The sequence below is a fragment of the Neolamprologus multifasciatus genome, chromosome 2 (genome assembly GCF_963576455.1).
Source record: "Neolamprologus multifasciatus chromosome 2, fNeoMul1.2, whole genome shotgun sequence".
NCBI classification, from domain to species: domain Eukaryota; kingdom Metazoa; phylum Chordata; class Actinopteri; order Cichliformes; family Cichlidae; genus Neolamprologus; species Neolamprologus multifasciatus.
The window spans coordinates 27,002,987-27,025,524 of NC_140440.1; the positions used below are offsets into that span (position 1 = coordinate 27,002,987).

The 22,538-nt window shown below is 40.0% G+C and overlaps 4 protein-coding genes across 7 annotated transcripts; 2 read left to right on the forward strand and 2 right to left on the reverse strand.

Annotated features, from left to right (window-relative positions):
* The first annotated feature begins 74 nt into the window (after nucleotides 1-74).
* LOC146524537 (uncharacterized) lies at nucleotides 75-3,836 on the forward strand. The gene is made up of 4 exons (XM_085135644.1): nucleotides 75-107; nucleotides 277-444; nucleotides 1,677-1,827; nucleotides 1,911-3,836. Exons 1-4 carry the CDS (start codon nucleotides 75-77, stop codon nucleotides 1,985-1,987), a joined length of 429 nt encoding a protein of 142 aa, XP_084991770.1. The 3' UTR covers nucleotides 1,988-3,836.
* LOC146524538 (putative UDP-sugar transporter protein SLC35A4) lies at nucleotides 2,072-3,425 on the reverse strand. Its single transcript, XM_085180119.1, has one exon. The coding sequence runs from the start codon at nucleotides 3,422-3,424 to the stop codon at nucleotides 2,447-2,449; it is 978 nt and encodes a 325-aa protein (XP_085036245.1). The 5' UTR covers nucleotide 3,425; the 3' UTR covers nucleotides 2,072-2,446.
* Nucleotides 3,837-3,946: 110 nt separating the features above from the next.
* LOC146524539 (SLC35A4 upstream open reading frame protein-like) lies at nucleotides 3,947-5,994 on the reverse strand. Its single transcript, XM_085180287.1, has 3 exons — nucleotides 5,589-5,994; nucleotides 5,153-5,251; nucleotides 3,947-4,144 (listed from the first exon to the last, which is right to left on the reverse strand). Exons 1-3 carry the CDS (start codon nucleotides 5,634-5,636, stop codon nucleotides 3,947-3,949), a joined length of 345 nt encoding a protein of 114 aa, XP_085036413.1. The 5' UTR covers nucleotides 5,637-5,994.
* A 115-nt stretch (nucleotides 5,995-6,109) lies between these two features.
* hmgxb3 (HMG box domain containing 3) lies at nucleotides 6,110-22,413 on the forward strand. Of its 4 annotated transcripts, none has more exons than XM_085179738.1 (22): nucleotides 6,110-6,612; nucleotides 7,119-7,270; nucleotides 7,392-7,566; nucleotides 8,970-9,183; nucleotides 9,265-9,476; nucleotides 9,595-9,702; nucleotides 9,813-9,947; nucleotides 10,033-10,277; nucleotides 13,101-13,210; nucleotides 13,299-13,379; nucleotides 13,581-13,663; nucleotides 13,770-13,877; nucleotides 13,992-14,132; nucleotides 14,454-14,761; nucleotides 15,424-15,551; nucleotides 17,012-17,143; nucleotides 17,254-17,438; nucleotides 17,560-17,782; nucleotides 19,584-19,717; nucleotides 19,876-19,995; nucleotides 20,190-20,399; nucleotides 20,526-22,413. In XM_085179738.1, the coding sequence occupies exons 1-22, from the start codon at nucleotides 6,481-6,483 to the stop codon at nucleotides 21,117-21,119; spliced, it is 3,930 nt and encodes a 1,309-aa protein (XP_085035864.1). In that variant the 5' UTR covers nucleotides 6,110-6,480; the 3' UTR covers nucleotides 21,120-22,413. The 4 variants fall into 4 exon arrangements, with proteins under 4 accessions (XP_085035864.1, XP_085035856.1, XP_085035878.1 ...); XM_085179752.1 differs by adding an exon at nucleotides 6,920-7,029 and having other exon boundaries at nucleotides 6,112-6,317; nucleotides 8,970-9,476; nucleotides 20,526-22,409; XM_085179730.1 differs by having other exon boundaries at nucleotides 6,111-6,612; nucleotides 8,970-9,476; nucleotides 20,526-22,411.
* Nucleotides 22,414-22,538: the final 125 nt, after the last annotated feature.

Consider the following 22,538-nt stretch of genomic DNA (forward strand, 5'->3'; position numbering starts at 1 on the left):
ACAACAAAGCAGAGGAACGGAGGAGGCAACTTAAGGAGGATCATGGGAGATTAATTCAGCAGGAGGTGGAGAAGATGGAGAGAGACTTGGCACAGGAAAACCTACCGGTGAGATAATGAGATACACTAACACTATTCTGTTTGTGATCCATCTTAGCTGAGGTTGCTGAGTCAGTTTGAATTAATGCAAGGCTGGATTTATGGCAGGCAGTGGAATTCACTGTATAATTACGTTATTTTCTTGCATAATTTTATGGTTTGTGCATTCCTGTGTTAGAAAGAAGGTCCTCAGAGGGACTTGCTGGTACTGACCAGAGAGAGACAGGTCCTAGTACTGCAGATAGAGGCCCTGCGTGTCGAGGCCCAGCAAGCTGAAAAAGACCTACAGGATCAATATGACAGACACCGAGCAGAGCTGCACTGTCTCAGGGAGGAGAGCCTGCAGGTGGGAGAAATAACCATGATTGAAATAACAGGACTTATTCACATTTTATTAGTTTGTTACTTTCAGCAAACTCATGTCTGCCTGAACTGCCTCTGAAATTAAAAACACCAAAGTTACATTTCTATCTTCATAAGGACGATAATAATTTGTGACTCAGTCTTGGAAATCAATACCATGTGTAAATTTTTAGCTGTCATCAATTCGTCTGGATTTCCAGATTATTTAAGAGAGGTCGTAGCTATCCACGGAATATTGTTCTTCTCAATAACTACAATTGCGTAAAACACAAGCTGACATTTAACTCTAGTAGCTGAACTGTCAAATACAAGATTTCCCTTGAGCTCAAAAGACAGTATCTATATCCTAGTGCCTGCTACAGCTAACCTTTGATGAAAGGTGGGGGATACACTCAGGACAGGCAGCCAGGTCATCACAGGGCATGACAACACATAGTGATGACAAGTTATTGTAAACATGCGTATGAACTTGCCTGTAAATGTTTTATGGATGGTTAATCAAATTAACAGCAATTAAATTTACTGTATAACTTTATTAAAAATCTGTATCCTTGTATGGTTGATTACTATATTCCTGTATCCGTTAGGATTTATGTACAGTAAACATCACATATTTATATTTGGAAGCACTGCCATAGACCGTAATGCTCTGATGATGGATAATGCAGCGCTGACACATCCCCCCCCCGAGTGATGATATTTGCTGATTCAGCTGTATGAGGGAGGAGTCACGTATATAAAGTTCATATTTTGCATCTTTTCCTGCTCTTAGTACTTCAGACTTACATTAAAATTATTAAGCATTTCGCCTAGGTCTATCTCAAAGGATGAACACACTGTGGTACAAACATCTTTGTGAGCATTATTTGAATCGTGTTGTACTGCAGAAAGCGGTGTGTTGCTATAAACATGGCAATTAAGAATGCAAGAGAGACAGACCATCGTGACATTTAAAAGAGTAGGTTATTCCTACAGAGAAATCACAAAGAAAGCCACACATACTCAGAAAATGAGCTTTTGAAGTTAAAAGCTTGTAAGGCAGCTTACAAGACCAGTTTGATATTGATCATAGTAAGCAAATGCCAGTTTTGACTTTAAAGAGAAGACTATGCTCTATATAAAATGACTTTGTTAGCTGCTTCATAAAAAATACTTGTATAAAGCTTTACTAAATGATATCCTTTCTACATTGCCCCCCTGCTGTTATCTCCCTAGGTGTTCAGAGTGTTTCGTCAGGTAGGCGAAGAGCAGAGAAAGATTTCAGAGGGCAGATACAGAAGTGTGCTGCTGGAAGCGGTGCAGGATGCCATCTACTTGTCTGCACAGAACCAGCAGCTGCAGGCAGAGAATAAGCAACTCCGTAAATGTCAGTTTGAAATTATGTAACCTTTACTAGATGTGTGGTATAACTAAATGCTTAAAAAAAATGTTTTTTTTTTATTTAAACAGCAGCAGGAGAACTGAAGGATATGCTAGCTGCACAAGGTGATCCCGTGGCTGATTCCCCGTCAACACTGAATGTGTGACTTGAATGTCTTTACGCAGCAGTGTGTGGACTGTAAATCATGAGAAATAAATGTCAAATATAAAAATATTTTTTGACGGTTTATTGGTTATTAAAACACTGCATAACACTTTATCTCTGATGTTGTTCTTGGCAGAGAAGGTGATAAAAAAATGGAAAAAAAAAAAAAAATAGCAGCAGTCATCAGAAATAATTCGCTCCATATAACATTTGTTTACTGTGTGATCTGAATTTACTGCAGTGTAACACAATCGTAAAGTCAAATTAGGCAACATGACTTAACAGGTATGAGTAATATGGTCACAAACACGTGTTGGAATCCAAATAAAAAAAAGAAGAGTTTCAAGTTTCAGATGGAAGATAAGGCATTAAAAAACCCTAAAAAAACAAAAGTTTAGGTGAGAGCTGAGAGCTTTTGTGGGGTCAAACTGTGCTGGTGGTTCTTTTATTAAAGACGGCACTATCTGTAGTAAAGGTAAGCTGCCAATCCAATCATAGCAACGGGTACTGGGAATAAAGCAGTCAGCTGCAAACCTAAGGTGGACCAAGACAACAGAGCATTAACCAGCATGGAACAGGAAATGACAAACAGTCTGGTGATCCCACTGCCATGTTTGAGAACCACAGACATCAGGAGTCCATTTGCTGCTTGTCCTGCTATGATGACCCAAACCACCCACGAGTAGCCTTCCAGAAAGCCTTTGTCACTTGCCGCAGAGGAAAAAGATGACAGTCCATTGATTACCACACCAAATATATAGAGGTAGAGGTTCTGTAGGCTCAGGGGAAGCTGCTGGCTCTTCAGTATCCCCTCTGTGTAAACTGCTGCCAGCCCTGAAACACAGCAGTACACCAGCACAAGGAAAAGCCCCCAGGCTGTGATATGAAGCCTTTCAACTTCCTCAGCTTCACCCTTGTCAGGTTCCTCCAAATCCAGGTTACTGTAACTGTGGAACACGCCTGCAAACATGAGGAGCCCCAGGCCTAACCACTGAGCAGGCCGGAACCTCTTGCCCAAACAGAGGGAGTAAAGCAGGGCAGTAGAGGCAATTTTAAGATTTGACAGTACCTGGAATGAACTTGGGTCCATGTAGACCTGCATCAGAACAACCAGGTTGTTGTTGAGGGCGTAAAGTATAGCAGGGACTGCATAGGGGGCCACGAAGGCAAGGCGTGGAAAAGCACACAATTTTGATGTACCACCAGTTAGAACAAGAGTCATCAGAGAGATGAGCAGTTTAGCTAACTCGATCATTACAACACATGAGGAAGGGTTAAAAGGGACTTTACCATCTACCTTAGTGAGAGTGATGAGTGGTGCATGAGAACCATAGATGAGAACCATAAGCCCCAGGAGAAACCCCCACCTAATTCTTTTCACCAACTGCCTCTTAATCCTTGCTGGGGGACTGGGCCCCACATTATCAATCACAATCATAATCGATGACACACAATAAATACTTATTTTCCAACAATCTGAACCTCAAGCTTTGCTAAAGTGCATCAACCCCCCCACTTAAGGTTACTTTGAAATGACAAGCAGCAAATTACAGCCATTTAAAGGGTAATTGCACAATAGATAGATATTTCTCTATGTAGCTACGTGTTTTAGCTGAACAATAAAGATGTAGGAAATATCTTCAATTTTTTTATATGACTATTTCAAAATCTGACAGGTGTAAACAGCTGGAACAAAACTAAGACAGGTCATGAAATCTAAAGGCTCAAGGTCAGGGTTAACATTGGACAGATGCAAGTGGAACAGTAGCATGTAACTTCCCTCACAACAAAAATGCAAGAAAAAAAGAAGAAGAAGCAAGAATTCAGTCCCCAGTAAAATTTGAGTTAAATGTTTACATCCATAATCCAGTCTACGCAAAAGTCCTGATCTATCACGAGCCGGGAGCTCCAAGAGTAGTACTTCTGTAAAGTCACTGGAAAGACAAACAGTCATCCCAGATTACTTTGGTCCTTTCTTCAAGTTGTTCATGTACTCCTTAAAGGTCCTTTCAATGTTGGGCACTTGATAATTCTGCGCTGCATACATGCCAGTGACTGTTCCCAGCAGTACTCCCAGGAAGGCAGATGAACGTAGTCTGGCCACCACATAACCGGCCAAAAAGCCTTTCAAAAATGGCGATCCCAACACTGAACCACCCTACAAGGCAAAACAATACACACAAATGAAGATATTTCATTAAGGGTAAATATATATTCTGCATAGACCACAATCACAATTTAGCTTCCGTTAGTCTGAATGAGTGACCAGTATTCACTTTTATCCATCAGTAGTAATAATACAACTAGTAAGTAATACAACTGCTAACGGAAATGCTTTACATTTACAATCATATACACTCTCCGGTCACTTTATTAGGTATACCCACTCAACTGCTCATGAACACAAATATCCAGTCAGCCAGTCACATGGCAGCAACTCAGTGCATTTAGCCATATAGACGTCGTGAAGACAAGATGCTGAAGTTCAAACAGGGCATCAGGGTAAGGAAGAAAGGTAATTTTAAGTGACTTTGAATGTGGCATGATTGTTGGTGCTAGGTGAGCTTGTCTTGGAGATTAAGTATCGGAATTTCAGAAGCGGGACCACGCCTCTATACACGCTCATTTCGGTTCTCACCTATTTAGGTTCCCCCAGTCCTACAAACTGTTCGTTCTCAAAATTATTGTCAGTTTTGTTTTCGGTATTTTGAACTATACTTATCTGTTGTGTCTCTGATGAAAATGTGGGGAATGGATGACTTATTACAGACAAAATCTGCCTACAGGTAGACAAAGTATCTCAAACCTGATGTCACAAAGCTCAAATCATGTCAAACTGGTTTCTTGAAAGCGACAATGAGTTCATGCCACTTAAATGTCAGCTGATCTCAATGGAATAGAGCACCTTGGGGACGTGGTGTGACATTTGATCAACAAATCTGATGCTTACATGTCAAGATTGAAAAAAAAAAAAACTATCAGTAATGTTTCCAGTAGCTTGTTTAATATGTGCCATAAAGAATGGAGACAGAAAAGATCCAACTCGGTAATAGCATCATATACCTTATAAAGTGGCCACCGACTGTATATTCCTACAGCAAGATTAGACAAGGAGAACGTGCTTCAAGGTACTGACCACTTATCTGGGACACCTGTAATAACTTACCTGGGGAATTCCTGCAGATACTTCGTGCTCTACTCGCCTCTGGATCTCCTCCAGCTGATTTTTGAGCTGTGTTAGATCTCTTAACTGTTTCAGAGGATCCTGTAATAAAAGCAGTTAATCAAATTCCCATTAGAAATGATATGATAGTTCAAAATTAATCTACCCGAGGGCAGGTGACAGCCTAAACTTGTCTACAGCGGTTTTACGAAAAGCACATCTGTTTTTTTCCACCAAACTCCACACTTCTGTCGAAGTTATCACAGCTACAAGCGGTAATACTAAAGCCGAACAATTTCATGTAAAAGTGATCCCTACCCTGTTAAAATAAACGCTGTTAACAGAAAAATATATTTTATTGTCCTAGCAGACGCTAACATACGATGAAACGCACAACATAAACATAAAACATATTAAGCCTGACCACACTCTCACTAACCTTGTCATCCGCCATTTTGCTCGGTGCGTTAATCGGCATTCGGCTCATAAGTCTGTGCTGCAGCTGAGTGTCCGCTCGATTTTCGGTCAATTGGTATAGCCTGGAAATCAATGCTTTGTAATACGTTAGTTATACAAATGGAAATTTGGTGCTGTTGGCAGGCATATGAGAAAGTACGGTTAGAAAAAGTTTGGAGTTTCCCTTCCATATCGCTGTCGTGCAAAGTTATGAAAATCATTGTCAGGATGCACGTCATTTAAACTTTTCAAATGCATTTCTTTGGCTTTGGGATTTATGGGGAATATTTAATTTTTAAATGCGTCCCATTTATGTATCCCACTCAAAGCCACTCTCTACCCTGTTATTCTACTGTAGCCCCTCTAGAGGCATTTAACCGGAAAACAATTGCGCTTGCTTGTGTCCACAAGCATTACTCCGTAGGACGCACACTGCACTTTCACGTGGCAAAAACGTCTTACGTGATTGGTTTAATGTATACATTCTGGCATGCGATTGGTTAATGACAATGGCAACAAACCGCCATCTTTTTTCATGAGACGACTAGCAACGAGGCTACTTTACACCTTTACTAGCGTCGTCAAATTCTTTATCCAATGTAAAGAACAGGCAACACGTAGCGTTACTTAGCATATTAACACAATGCATGGACATTTTCGGCGACTTCTAAACGTTGTTCAGAGTAGTTTGTAGTACCTTGGGCCGTCGTAGGTAAGACTTCAATAAGAAGGCATTTCATTGGATAACTGACTGACCGTGCGGGCAGTATTAACACACGCCATTAAACCTACCTTTAAAACGAGGAAGGAGCGGTGGTTTTTACATATTTGTTTGGTTTAGTATCTCTCTCCCTGAGCAATGTGGATAAAAGTGCATGGCATTTTTGCAGCGATATATTCAAATAATAACCTTTAGTCACACTCCAGTACTTTTATTAGTATTATTTTTTATTAGTTATAGCCTTTATGAGCACCTCTGCTTGCCTCTCATCACCCGAGGAAAGGAGGTGAAATAAACTTTATGTCAAAAGCACTGCAGTTACTATGTAAAATCACCCTTGTCATACTGTTCAAACATTGTGCTCGCTATTGATTTGTGCCTTAGTTGCATGTTATTGTGTTATTAGGCATGAAATAGCTAAGATGTGCAAACATGGAATTTCATAAAAACAAATTTGCAAGTTGTTTCCAATTTGAGCTTTAGAATTTACTGCATGTGAACGAGATATTGTCTTCACTCGTCTAATGTGTGTTTTTGTCTGTTCTTATCGTTTGTGTTTTTATTTACAACTATTTTACTGCTCTCTTGGCAAGTTAACTACCGAATAAGAGATCTTTATTCTCCCTGACACTTTTACTTGGTTAAATAAAGCCTAAATGCTTCTATTTTTGGTGCTTCCCTTTTTGAAGTGAAGTGGAGATGGGTACGCTTTGACACAACACCCCTGCAATAAATTCCATCTTCTTGACTGTTCAAACATGGATCCCCTGCTGTGTGTCATTTTTGTCCTAGATCTTTGGAAACATGGACAAAGTGGAGCTTTTTGAGGTTGTTAAAGTGACAGAAGAGGTGGAGAGTGCCTACAGCCAAATGGAGGTGACATCCTTTAAAAAGAGGAAGAGCAAACCTCAAGATGACAGTGTGGAGAAACCTAAGAAGCCTAGGTAACATGAATAAAATGGTTTTCAACCCTTCTTTCATCACTGGCTGAGCTTCAAAGGCATTAAAAAAGTCTTAAAAATGTCATGTTCTAATTGTAGACTTGGAATGTGTTGTCTGCCTTAGGTCTGCCTATCTACTATACTACTTTGATGTTCACCAGATTATGCAACTCGGAGTCTCTAATATGCCACAGTCTGAGATCAACAAGCGTATCAGTGAGAGCTGGAAACGCCTCAGCGTAGCTGAGAAAAGCTACTACCTGGAAAAAGCCAAGTTGGAGAAGGAGGGCATAGATACAGTAAGCTGCAGTCTCAACTTTTTTTTTAAATGTAAACAAACCAGCGTATCGGATTAGCTGAGAAGACCATATTATTTAAATCCATTAATCTGTAGATTAAACCTTCTTAAACATTTATGCTAGAATTCAAAACTGGCGCACTTTCACCTGGCAATATGAGTCTGTTAAAAATAAATTAGAAAAATACTTAGTTCAATATATGAAAAAAAAAAGATTTAATTTACATTTAAGACCTTCCTCAACAGTGTTTGACTATCTTTCAAAGTGTGTATATATTCCTACATAGTGAACAATAGTGTCAGAATGTTGAAAACTGTCTGCAGCCTTCATAAACACAGGTACATAACCTTACTTTTGTTATATGTGAACATGCAGTCATCCTTAGAAGTATACAAGTCATTTCCAAGGGACGAGTTACTATGATCGTATAATATGATTTTATAAATATAATAGGAGGGCCACATCACTGCAGCCAATCACATCATGAAAAACAGTCACTTTTTATAACTTCTAAACAGTGAGGGATGTTAACATTTTCAGTGAAGATCTGAGAATAAATCTAGCATGTCCACAGATATGCTAGATCTCTTTCTCTTACAAGGATAACAGCTTGTTAAGGCAGTCCTCAACTAATATTTATTAGTTGGCTGGAGTGCCACAAGAGGGCAGCAGCATCAATTAATATTTATCTGGGACTTTGATGTTCCAGGTAAATATGAATTGAATACCTAAACTTTAGCAAATAAATGCATTCCAATATCTTCTTTGAAATATCAACTATGAATCAACAAAAGAAACCATGTCACCGTGTTTAGCTGGACGTGAAGAGTCAGAATTTGTTACTATGGTAACTGATTCAGATTTTAAATTATTCCTGTTTTCTAAACAAAACATCCAGATTTTCCCTCATCTCTGAGTTAAAAAGTTCAGATTGAACTAAATGTGCTTTCTCAAGGTCTCAGAATATCATCATAAACACTTTTGTGCTTAGAAGTGAAGACAATTCACCACTTCCTGTGGTTTCTCACTTGGAGTCAATGCACAAAGATACTTGTCTGTGACAAACAGACTTTATTTCTTTATTATTATTATTATTATTATTATTATTTTATGTGATGAAAAATCAGAAAAGTCACAATCTACAGGTTTCTAATCTCTTTCAGACTCACTTTTAGTACCTGTAACTTAACAGTAAAAAGTATTTTTAGTATAATAAATACTGTACTAGCAGACACTCTAGTAGTAAATTAATCATTATTCCACAAAGTCAACCCGTCTTTTTAAAAACATTGCCACTGGTAGACAGCTGATTAAAAAGCCCTTCCTCCAATGAGATTAATTTATTTCCTTTATCATGAATTCTTTTGGCCATAAAAAATGTCTCGATTGTGCTTTTTCCTCAGTCATCTGTTAGTCCCTCCAAAGATCTGCCAGGCTTCCGCAAAATCCTACCAAGAACCAGTTACTTTGTATTGTCCAAAGGCTGCTCCTCAAGTCTCCAGCCGGGAAGCTCTCAATCAGAGCTCAGCATTGAGTCTACGGAGAATCCACCTGAAAATGGCTTGCCCTCAGTCTCCCTTATTCAGGAAGCCCGGTTGACACCTCTAGGGTTGGCTGGTAAGGTTGAACTCTCTGAACACCCCATTGTTGTTGATGAAATAAAAGGGGAAACAGCGGTAGTGTCTCCTGCCCTCCAAGGAATTCCACCCGCCTCTTCCTCCTCCTCTGTCTCACCGAAAGCAACAGCTTCTGGAGACTCCAGTGTCTCACAGGGCTCTGGTGACTGTGCGGCAAATCGGGTCATACTGAAAGGAAATGAGGCAAAAGCTGGCAGTAGTAGTTACAGTGCATCGATGGTGCAGCAAACACAGGGGGAAACCACACAGGTGGTGGCCATCATACCCACCCAGGTACGACCTAAATGTCCTCCATCTTCTGCCAGGTTGTAGACTGATATTTATTAACTTCTATAATCACCTAATTTTAATAACAGCACATGTATTTTGCTTACTTCTTGCCTTACCCTAGAACCTACTGGAGCCCAAGTCTTTGGCAACTGTGAGCTCTGTGGGCCCGGTGGTGATGGTCCCTGTTGGAGCAAGCATAGAGCAAAGTGTCAAACCTTCATATAAAATGGTAAACATGCATATTAGTCAAATAAAGAAAAATCTTGTATCTGGAAGAGTACACATTTAATTTTTAGGACTTGAAAGACCTGAAGTTACATATTTTCCTCTTCTCATCAGTCTGTGAAGACATACACTCGGAGAGGTCGAGGGAGGTGTCTGAATCCTGGCTGTTCATTTATCTACGTTACCCGCCACAAGCCACCAACATGCCCCGAGTGTGGGAGCCACTTGGGTGGTAAATGGATACCCGCTGTAAGTGTTAATGAAACCTAAGAAAAATATTCACTATTTACTTGTGGTTCTAATCAGTTAGTTTTGGCTGCCATTTTCTTAATAGGCAAAAAAATCACACGAGAAGCAAGCTGCTTCAAGGCAGTTGCAACAAAAAGCTAAAAAAAAAGCTAATAAAAGCTGTCAAACCACACAACCAACAACTCAGAAGGCAGGTGCTGCTGTCAGCAAAATAAATACTACTGCAGGCAACAAAGAAGGACAAGTTCTGAGGCGCGCCAGAAAGCAGCCTGTTCGTTCAGCTGGAGTGCCACAAGAGGGCAGCAGCACCAAACAACCGGCTCAGACAAGGTGCGTGTCATTTCTGCAGATTATTACTGTCTGAGAGTTCACAAGGCTATTACAGTTTTTCTCCATTGGTTTGGCTCATTTCTTGAAACAGAAATTACATTCTCAAAATAACATGGACAAACCTCCAAACCTCTTGGCAAATGTTCACAACAGAATGGCATTTCTCATTCATTTTATCAAATGGCAAATGCCTTAGTACATGTCTCAATTGTCTCAGTGCATCTTTGCAAATGATTAAGTACAAGTAGCCTACAGTTATACAGTTAGCCCACATTTAGCACATTTTCCAAATGAATAGATCTTGTAGATCTAAACTGATTAGTTGATTCTCAGTCTAATGATCATTCCCTCCAAAACATGTCAGCATGATTTCATTGTATAAGTACTCGCATGCACAACCGTCTGTTCAATTGTCAAAATTGGTCAAGAACATAATACCATGAATACCAAATATGAATTTCTTTGAATATTTGATAAATTGATGACAGTCATTGACAGTCAGGTGAAACTAGGTGTCACACACAGGTGTCTTCCATGATTGTGTGCTGCCAAACACAGATATATAGAGCTTGACCAGAGCCAGTCCGATCTCTGAACATGGATAGACAAGGCAAAGCAAACGGACAAGGGGAAGTTCTTCCTTAAGGAAGAGGAGGAAGAAGAAGAAGAAGAGGAGGACTGAGAGGAATAGGTGCTGTGCTGTCCCAAATGAAATTCGGGCCACAATTATAGACCATGTCATAAACCATGGCCTCACAATGGCAGGGGCAGGTCGTCGAGTGCAGCCTAATGTGCCTCGTTCTACAGTCTCCTCCATTATCCAAACCTTTCGCAGGGAAAACAGGTATGTACTCTATGTAATCTATGATGGAATTATATGTTGTATAGGACAGGGCACTGTGCGTGAGGCAAAAAATGTATAACTTACTGTAGAGATTTTGTGTGCATCTGCCTACAGTGGTAGGTCTATACTAGCAGGTGGAGAGGACTAGTGGAATGTTTTGATACTAAATATGACAAGAAATATATTGAACAAATTACTGTAAACTATGGAATTACATAATTTATACAGTTTAGAGAAGTATTCCAGTCACTGTGCAGCGGGAGAATGAGTACAGCGAACACTGAATAAGTCCTTGTTTTTTGATTTTGTGTTCATACAATTTACTACTGTAATGTACATTTTCTTTTTACATATGTATGAAACTTTCTTTGCGTGTGAATAAAAAATGGTTATCATTTCCTTGGTAGTGTGAGTGCAGTCTGTGATGTCAAACCTTGGAGGCTACTCTTTTCTGTGGTATATTGTTGGTCCTCTGCCATAGTGACAAAACATCTAAACATTTTGTATGGCAGTACTCACACAATGCCAAAGGGATGATGCATTTTGGGGGCACTGACTATTCAGATTAGAAAGAAATGTAGTTTTGACACATGAGTGAACTGTTTTAGGGGAGATATGAGCTTTTGCAGGTGGACCAAGTTGTTGTGATCAACCATCCAGGTTTATTTTGACAAAAGCACCAAGAATGATGAGAATGTCCGATCTGTGTCGAGAAATGAGCCAAAGCTATTGAGAAGGATCTTTGCCATTTTGGAGACACTGACTGTTTAAATGAGAAAGGGATTTAGATTGAAGCCTGAGTGAACAGTTTTGGAAGAGATATGAGCTTTTGCAGGTGAGCTATAGTGTTGTGCTAAACTGTAAGAGTGTTTTGCCAAATGATCTTAGAGTTTTGAGAATGTAATTTCTGTTTCAAGAAATGAGCCAAACCAATGGAGAAAAACTGTAAATCAGATATTAAGTGTGTTTGTTCTTTTAAAGAAGCAAGTTGATTACATCAGCCTCATCAGTCCCCAACCTTTTTTGTGCCACGGACCGGTTTATGCCCGACAATATTTTCACGGGCCGGCCTTTAAGGTGTCGCGGATAAATACAACAAAATAAAACTAGTACCTGTACCGAAAAAAAGAAGATTTATTCATAACACACGTGAAAAGACCCAGGAAAACCGAGTTAACGATAAAAACGATAACAAAATAACGCTGAAAAACGATAAAGACCCCGAAAACCATACATTTCACACCTGAGCCTCAACTCTCGCGGCCCGGTACCGGTCCGAGGCCCGGGGGTTGGGAACCGCTGGATTACATGGTTTAAGTGGTGGTTATTTACAGATGGAAGCGTTTATGCTTTAGCTGCAGAAGGCATGCACTATGAGAAGTACAATGCAAAAGTCTCGAGATTGCTTCTTGTAGTCTGTCATTTATATTTACGTTTTTCTTCAATACTTTCTTTTAATGTTCAAAGTCATTTTGAGCATTAATTCTCAGGGCTTTCTGAAGGACTATCAACATTTTTTGTTAACTCATTTTAATCTTGTACTTGAATTTTTTTTTAAATATTTGTTAAGCCACGTAACAATAATATCAGAATAACTGAAGCATAAAAAGGCACTAAAATCAATGGCATGTACCTGTATTTGTAGATTTGTATCTGTATGGCCGTATTTGTCATTTTCCTACCAAATGTCAAGAAATTTGAGGTGGCTCAATGCTTTTTCACAGTACTGTATGTACATTAGTGGATTTGTTTATTTTTAAAAATGCAAACTTATCTTGTTTTTTCTCTTTTCACTTACTGTACCTCCCTTAATAACAAGAACTGCCAAAAATGTGTGGAAAAAAAGGCCATTTTGAAAATGTGGATGAAGTTGAATTATACTCACTTCCTCTTTGTGCTGTTAAAACAGCTGCCTGCTGCCCTCTGTGTTTTGACACCAAGCTGTATCTGACTTGACATACTTACTCTTTTATTTCTAGACAAGTGAAAGACAATCCTAAAAGTGCCTCAATCCAAGGCCAGGAAAAGAGCAGTACCACTGTGCAGAAGAGGCCTGTGAGGCCCATCCTTCCTGCCTGCTACAACACAGGTGAAATGAAACAGACCCAGCAGTAATGTTTTGGTGCCCTGTGTTTAATTGGGCTCTTACAGCGTCAACATATGTGTTTGTGTTTTAGGTCGTGCTGTGTTTCAGATCATAACTGTTCCACCTGACAAAGAGAAATTTCAGTATTCACACAACAATAATTCACCGAATGGTAATGTTCATTTGACTGTATTTCTAATTATTCTTCATTCTGTGCAATTTCCACATTTGTGGCTTCTGTCTGGTTTTATTACATGTATGCTCTGTGCTTGTTCTTGACACATGCAGACCAATTTTATCATGAAGTGTCTCGATGTGGCTGTATTTTCTGAGGTTTTAACTCTCAGTTGATGTGGTCCTTTTTTAACCACAGTGCCACCGGAGAGTTTCTCAGGTCTCAAACCCAGCACTTTAAAGCAGCTCGGCCAGGCCGTCCCAACGACCACAGCTAACCAGGTTAACACATACATATGGTTACACACACACACAGAAAAACCTCACACAGAACTGCAAAACAGCAGATTTAGTCCTTCTTTCTAACTGTCTGCATGCATTTGCATAGGATTTTCCGGGTGCAGCGGACAGAAGCCAGCCCACGTCTTCTCTGACTGACAGGAGAGTGAATATCTTGTCAGTTGTGCCTTTCAAACAGCAAATAGTTTCCAGTTTTGTGAGTATCTTCCTTGCAGTTTATTCTGCTGTAATTGTGTACAAACCTGTACTTTTGTCCCTCTATGTTGCTTGTTTGTTGATATTTAGGTAATTTACTTCTTTATTCTTTAAGGATTTGGGACTGTCCACAGCACGAGGCAGGGGTCGGTGTAAGAACCCATCTTGCGACTATATTTATAAGAACAGGCACAAACCTGCAGTGTGCCCGAAATGTGGCTGCGAGCTGACCCAGAAGAATGCCAAGGCAACAAAGGTACACAAAACCTTCTTCCTCCAATTTTTCTCCAAAGTGCAGGTGCTGTAAGATCAGTTTCCAGCTGTTTCTTTGATCTTTTGCTGATTATTTTATGAAGCGTAGCAGTAGCTGGGATCCCTGAGAATGCTTTGATTCTATTTTCTGTTACAGCTGTAACACTTTCGTTTACTTGTCTTCGCTATAATTATTGCAGAAACCTTTAGCAACTTCTGAACACAAATGTATTAAATGCTTTACTTTTACTTTAAAACCAACATTTTTGTATTTTTCAATACGGATCCATTTGTCTCCATTGATTTCTTAATTTCCCCTTTTCAGTCTGAGACTCTGCTGTATCCATACAATCCCCTTAGTCCTGCCCAAAAAGACATCCAGCGTCAAAATACGGTGCAGCTGCTGCGCAGCTCTTTGCAGATTCCTGAGAATGAGACTGAGCTTCAGGAAACATTAACCCTCATCCAGGAGCTCAACACTTTCCAGGTTGTCTTTGTTCAAGTGGCTGACCAGGAGCAGGAAAACAGCGCAGAGGCAGAGACCATGCTTCAGTCTAGGTGGCCTCAGTACTACGAGTCAGCAGCTACTCACTGTGGCCTGTGTAACTACCCTCTCTTCAAAGGTGATCAGAGGTAAGAAGATGCATGACAGGATTAGTTTTAATATCTTTAGTATTCTCCCACCTTGATTATTGCAGTTCACTTTTCATGTGTGTCTCTCAGTCCTCCATATCTAACCCCCAGTTACAGCAGGACACAGCAGCAAGGCTGCTTACAAAAACTAGTCAGCAGTCACATATTACACCTATTCTCTGATTCCTTCACTGGCTTTCAGTGAATTTCAGAATCCACTTTAAAATTCTGACCTCTGCTTAAATAGCAGAGCTTCTGAAACCTCATCACTGCAGCTGGCCTCTCCGATCCTTAAACCAGGGTTTTAAAAATAGAGGTGATTGTGCATTTGAGGTTGTTGCACCTAAACTGTGGATTAGCCTTCCACACTCATCAGGTCAGCTTCACTGTTACTGGTTTTAACTGCTGAAAAGTCATTTTTATAGGTTAGCTTTCCCTTAATATTTTCCCCCTTGACTTTGACCATAATTTGCAACTATTTGCTTGTATGTTGGAATGAGTGTCTGACCGTATATGATTGATTTTGTTTCTCTGTGGTTATCATCACTCTGTGGCTTTTATTCAAACTGTTAAGCACTTTGTAACTCTGTGTTTTGAAAAATGCTAAAAAGTTATCATTGTCATATCTGGTATCTTACATTATCTGTATCTGTACATTTTAGCACTGTTGCAGGACAGGAGAACTGCTGGCTGCTCACTGAAACTCTAATGCAGACAGTCTCTCTGCAGCTCAAGGTTTGTCTCAATGTTCAGTGTCTGGCCCTGCACAGCTTCACTGACCTTCATCCAGGTAAGCAGAGCCAATTGAAGGTATATTGCACATATAATTATGGGATTTGTTTGAATTAAATAAAGATTCCTCAGGAGACTGGCTACCTTTTGTCTGCAGAAGCTCTCAGTAGGCACAAGCTGGCACATATGTAGTAATGACCAGAAATTTACATTCAGTTATCATAGGCATGAATGCCATGGTAATTTTAATTATTTATTTGAACTGTTCTTTTTCAAAGAAGTATTGGTTCTGAATTTATTCTGGATTTTCTCTAATCCACACAGGGTCAAAAACATACACAGACTCATCTGAATCTTTCAATAAGTGGTGCTGAGGTTCTACTGTGTTTTTTAACGTGACAAGGCCAAAGCCTATTAAATTCTCGCTGGTGATCCCAAACAACATCAAAACTGGTTTTGAAAGGATAAAACAAGCTGACATTAGACTTCTGGAATGGTCTTCCTAAAGCCCCAGCTTGAATGTTTTTAAAAATTAATGAACTAGCCTTATGCTTAAAATGCATAAAATCTTTGACTCTATGTGGATTAGAGAAAATTAAAAATAAATCCAATCCTATGCACCAGTTCTTGTTTTCTAAAGTTGTTAAAGATGTATGCCTCGCAATCATTATACCCTGAAAAACAGCTAAAAAATCAACAAAACCCCAAACTACCATGACATTTATGCTGTATGTAAACTTCTGACAACATCTGTACATTTATAGGCTCATGCTCCCAATTTGACTTATCCAGTTTTTAGTACACTGCACTTCTGTGATCCACTGAACAGAAAATAAGTTGGCAAAGTCTTCAGTTGTGATGGAAATTCCAGTGTTACCAAAACAGCAATGTTATTATGAGTAACGGTGGCTCTGTGAGACCAAAACAGTAAAACTAAGAAGGGTGCTGTGTTTCTGTTTGCTTAAAATGTTAGAAAAGACAGCAGTCCACTACTTTTAGCCTTGCTACTCATCAGTCGCTCCTTTTTCAAAAAAAGAAATTGGTGCTTGTTCAAATGTTAACTCCATCGGTACCTGCCCTGGAATAGCTCTTCTACAAAAAGTTCCCTTAAAGGGCAGCTTCTGCAGTAAAGTGTTGCATTTACCAGTTGCAATAATTATTTCACTGATTGGTTAAAAGCCTTTTATATAGCATATAAGACTCCAGTGAATGCAAATCTATCAGTATTTTCAAAAACTGTTGTCATCGTCTTTCAGCTCCATACTAACCTTTAATAATATAAGGACAGGTTAACGTTTCAACCTGCCTCAATATGGTCAAAGTAACAGATGGGGTTGTTGAAGATGTTGATGACTTCTAGCTGATAATGGAGAAACAATATTTTCCTTGTGTATTCATGCCAACAGCACTGAGTGGATATAAACAGCTCTTACTGAGGAAGCTTTTTTATAAGGTGTGGTTTAGCCTGTAGCCATATTCTCTGGAGTCGAGTTGATGAATCTTTCTTTATTCTAACAGGTCTGTTCAACATTGGGAACAGACTGCTGGTGAGCATCGACCTCTTTCTGAAGATCAGGGCCAGCATCAAACTAGGCCAGTCACCCTCTCAGGCAGCCAAGACTATAGTAGACCACGTCCCCAGTCATCCTGGTAAAATCCTGTATTCCACTCAGCATTTATTGCTTCTGCTACTTTGTAACGGTCTACATTTTTAAAAATGGCTTTGACAGTCTGTTTTCTCCTTTGGTTTTGGCCCCCAGTCCATTCTCTTAATCCAGATGAATCCTCTCAAATTCAAGAACTTCTCCTGAGTGGCTACTGGGCCTTTGAGTGCCTCACCGTACGAGATTACAACGATATGATCTGTGGCATTTGCGGCGTTGCTCCAAAGATAGAAATTGCACAGAGACACACAAACAATGTCCTGGAGCTCAAGAATGTAGAAGTGAGAGTTTGGTGATAACAACTGTAATAATGCCACATAATTTTTGTTTTGGCAATGGCTGCTTTGTTTAGATGTTTGACTGTGTGCTCTTTTGTTGTGTCCTCTTGTGCCCTTTCTGCAGTTTACCTGGCCTGAGTTTTCAGTGTCAGATGAGGTACATGTGGATGACTTCTGGCTGACCATGGAGAGTGAGGCTATTGAGCAAGCAGCTTTCCCCACAGACATCCCTATCACACGGGTAGATGCTTCCATAATTGCTCCCTTCATTCCACCTTTGATGAGGAGCCCCACTGTTATCAACACAGAGAAGGACAAGGTCTTGCCACACCCTGAGCAGTCCTCGGGTATGTTCCTGTAAATTACTGCTGATTTTAATCTCCACATGTCTAATGTTCCAGTGATTAAATTCTAGTGCTGTAAGTACTATAATCAAGCAAATATAATGGAGATTTTTAAGGCTAAAAGAACATAAATGCGTAATAGTGTTTAAAAAAAAAAACAGTTTTGTAGTAAACACATGTCACATGACCATTCATGTGCACTGTGTGTGCGTGAGATGCTGTAAACAGGAAACGGAGGATTAAAAACATACTAAAAGTGAGATCAAGGATTTCTTTACTCGGACTGCCGATAACATGGAAATGTTACAGAACCACAGGAGCGGCGGGAGAACATAGATTAGGGGGTTGTTGCACCAATATGGTGATTTAGTAACGGGTATTAGAGCGGTATCCACTGCTAGAAGAAGTCATTGCAATGAAAAAGCAAAACTATGAAATCTCACAGGTAGCCTATCCATAATATTTGAGCTTAATATATCTTCACTGGCCGCTTTATTAGATATACTGGTTCAACTGGTCATTAATACATGTCTAAACCAGTCATATGACAGCAACTCGATGCATTTAAGCATGTAGACGTGGCCAAGACAACTTGCTGAAGATCAAACACATCATTAGAATTATGATTTAAGTGACTTTGACTGGGGCATTGTTGCCACGTGGGGTGGTATTTTGCAAACTGGTAATGTACTGGGATTTTCCCACAGAGATGGTTTACAGAGAATAATTTGAAGAAGAGGAAAAATCCATCATCATCATCTTGCCGCACAGCAAGAAGGTCCTGTTCAATTCCACCATCAGGCTGGGGTCTTTCTGTGTGAAGTTTGCATGTTCTCCCCGTGGGTTCCCTCCGGGTACTCCGGCTTCCTCCCACAGTCTGGGATAGGCTCCAGGGCCCCCTCCCCAAGCATGTAGCAGTTGTCTGGGTGATAATTCCTTGTTAATGCCAGAGGACAGAGGAGAATGGTTTCACTGCTTTGAACTAATAGGAAGGCAACAGTAACTTAAAAAGCCACTAATTTAAAACCAAGGTATGCAGAAGAGCATCTCTGAATGCACAGCATGCTGAACCTTGAAGCAGATGGGCCACTTTAGTAGAAGAGCACATGGTTGTCACGCCTGTTTGTTGACAACAGGAAACCGAGGCTACAATTGGACCACAGAAGACTGGTCTGAGGAGTCTGGACTTTTGCTGCCACATTTAGATTTTAGGGTGAGAATCTGGCATAAACAACATGGAAGCATGGATCCATCCAGTGTACCCATCTTCTGATGTATAGCACACCATGTCACAAAGCTCAAATCATCTTAAACATCTTTATTGAACATGACAGTGAGTTCCCTGCACTCAAATGGCCTCTGAAGTCAAAAAATCTCAGTGTGATAGAGCACCTCTGGGATGTGGTGGAACCGGAGAGTCACATCATTCATGTGCTGCAACCGTGTGATCCTGTCATGTCAGTATGGACTAAAATCCCTGAGGAATGTTTCCAGCACTTTGTTGAATCTGTCACCGTTTGGACAGTAAAGTCCAACCTAGTACTAGGAAAATGTATCTAATAATGTGACTAGTGACTGTATATGTCTGAGAAGAAATCAAGGTTGTCTGCATCATCATTTCGGAAAGTCTCAGTTTTGTCTCGCCAGACTTGAATACAGACCTACAGATTTCAAATGAAAACTGAAGGCAGCATTTGCAAAAGTTGGAGTAGTGTGGATCTGAAATATATGTTAACTTGCTTTAAGATGATGGAGTATGGATGTAGCCATTTTTTAAGACAGCATTGTTCATCATGTGCTTCAGGAGATCCATCGGTTTTGGTACGCCTCATTCACGACAGTCAGCTGAGACTCGACAAGATTGAAGATCACACTGAGGACGAGTTGAGAAAAGTCCTGGACTGCTGTGGGGCAAACATCGCCCTAGGTTCCACCAAGGTACGTGTGTGTGTGTGTCACTTTTTTCTATATAACTGGAACTGGAACTAAATTTACTACTTATGAAGCAAAATCTTCAAAAATCTGTTTTCTTGATCATTTGTGTGAGAGTTTGTATTAATAAAACCCTGCTTTCTGTCTCCATTTGAATGAATTAGAATGAGCTGCTGGCCTCTCTGATCTCCTTGTACGCAGTCGTTCATAGCGGCCTCTCCACTGCCCCACAACCCCCTGCACACCTCACTGCTGGCAAGCTGTCCAAAGTCTGCCCCCACAAGGTAAAAACAGCAGCCAGATGTTATCCAGATGTGTCAAAACAAATGAATTAAATGGATCAACTTGTATCACATCCATCCATCTGCAAGTGTCATTTGGCGCAAACACACCAAAGTATTTTAAGGAAGTAACAAACAAAAGTGATTTTACACACTTTAAAAAGTATAATTGTTTTCTCTGTGATGCCTGTGCCCAGGTCATGTGCGCTTCTAAGTACTTGGTGAAAGGAGAGACGGCTCGTGACCACGTTGATCTGCTGCTGTCATCTCGCTACTGGCCTCCAGTCTATGTTTGTGACAGTGCTCGTCAGGTGGCCCTTTGCACTGACCTGCAGTACCCACAGCTGGCGAAACAAATGTGGGGCAGAAATCAAGGCTGCTTCTCTGACCCTTTTGAAAAACCAGTGGTGCGTGATTCTAGTGTTTAGTGTGATCGAAATAAGCTGTTATTATAGTAGTTTGCATTCAAAAGTTACGAGGTAAACACTCTGTGTGGTGCCTTCCTCAGACAAACTGTCCTTTGTCTTCTTTAGCTCGTGTCATGTCCGGAGCTCCAGGACCAGCTGTACAGTGCTGACCTGTCCTCAGGAGCAGAGAACCAGCAGGTCCACCCCATCACCAAGTCCTCTTCCTGCTGGCTGGTTCATCCTCCACAGGAAACCCAGAAGCCTGCTGCTCCAGAACATCATTCTATGGTCGTCTGCAAAGACCTCGAGCCCTATGTTATCCTGGTAGCTGAGATAGAGATGGAGAAGGGCGAGGAAGATGACAAGAGTGCTCCGGATAAAGAACAGTCAGATACACTGAAGAGTGACTCCACAGAAAGTTCTTCTAGCGTTCCTTCTGTGAGCCGTGCGCTGAAACAACCTATAGTTTTCAACAACACAGCTTATTATTACCTGTACAACCGTCTGGTGGATTTTCTCACTAGCAGAGACATCGTGAGCCAGCAGATCAGTCAAGTTGTAAAGGCCTGCCAGCCTGGAGAGGTCGTGATCAGGGATTCTCTGTATCGACTGGGAGTGGCGCAGATAAAAACGGATGGAGAGGAAGATGAAGGAAGTGGGGTGGAGGGACAGGCACAGGAGGAAGGAATAGAGACGTTTGAGGTTGTTCTGGATGAATAAGCTAATTTGGCTTAGAAAGCGAGATATGTGAGCAAGCAGGCAGGGAGGTGGACTGAATGTATAATGGCTGCAAAAATGTAGAAACATGTAAGTGCTACTAGTGATTGTAGTGATTGTAGGGTTAACCCTAACAATAGTAGTATTTTTAAGATGGTGATCTTGTATCAAGTTGTTGAAACAGTTTTAGAGATGATTAAGTGTGAGAACAAGTAGATCAGATTGATGGTGATGAAATGTCAAAGCTGTCCTTCTCAGTTGACTAAATGAATGTAACCTATGTATATATATATATGTTTTTTTAGCAACAGGAAATAAAGATTGAAAAAAGAACAGAACATATATGTAATGTATGTAAGTAACCTTGAGTCCTGCTCATAAATCAGTGCTTTCCTCTGACTGAAAGAATGTAAGCAGGGTTTTATGCACTCAGCTACGACTTCAAACATGAAAGTAAATATTTAGCTTTGAATTATTTGGTATATTTATAACCCTTTGGCGTTCCTGCTTTACATTTTTACACTCTTACCTCTCAACTGCCACCCGCTGCCTTTTGGACTGATGTTTATTTTGGGAAGCGATTATAAAATGTTAATTGTAATATATGATAATGTGGTGATAGATAGATAGATGTTGGTAGTTTTTGCTTTAATTTGTGCCACACTGAATGAGTTGGGTTGACTCAAGTGAAGTAGCCAACCTTTAAAGAAACAGCTGCATAAAAGATATGTAATATATCTGTCTATGTGAAGTATTCGTTTTTTTCATTTTTTTCTGGTGTTGATAAAGATAATGTAGACTTTGCCTGGCAGTTAAAATGAATAATGGATGAACAGAATCTCTGTGGAAGTATTGGGGCTGCAGAGTTGTTAGTAGGGACACCTGTTGATCAAGTGGCACCGAAGCAGCCGTGTATAGTGGTAATATGCAAAAGTAGTCTGTAAATTAAACTGCTTCTGTCACAAATAAATATAAAGAAATTAATGGCTTTGCAGCTTTATTTAAATGTATAAATAACATGTGTATAAACTGATAAACTTAGACTTGACAACAGGAAATCTGAAACTTTGTAACGGTTTAATGTCTGCTACTGTAAATCTGTTGTCTGTGAAGTTTCCTTACTCAGTTCTACATCAAAGCCACCCACAAGCAACACTGACATTCAGAATTACAAGAAGTCATCACATGAAAGAGGCTGCAAACATCAGCATGGTTTTTGAAGTCCCACAAAGGTAAAAGAAGTGAAAAAGCTCCAGGATATAGTTTCTGACATCATTCATTACTTGAGGAAATGAAGAGAGGTTGCAAGTAAGCAAATTACTAATTAAGTTATTAATTCAGTCAATGTTGGGTGTACTTTGGGGATTAATGAATTAATATATAATTATGATTAATTAATATATAATTAGATAATTAGAATAG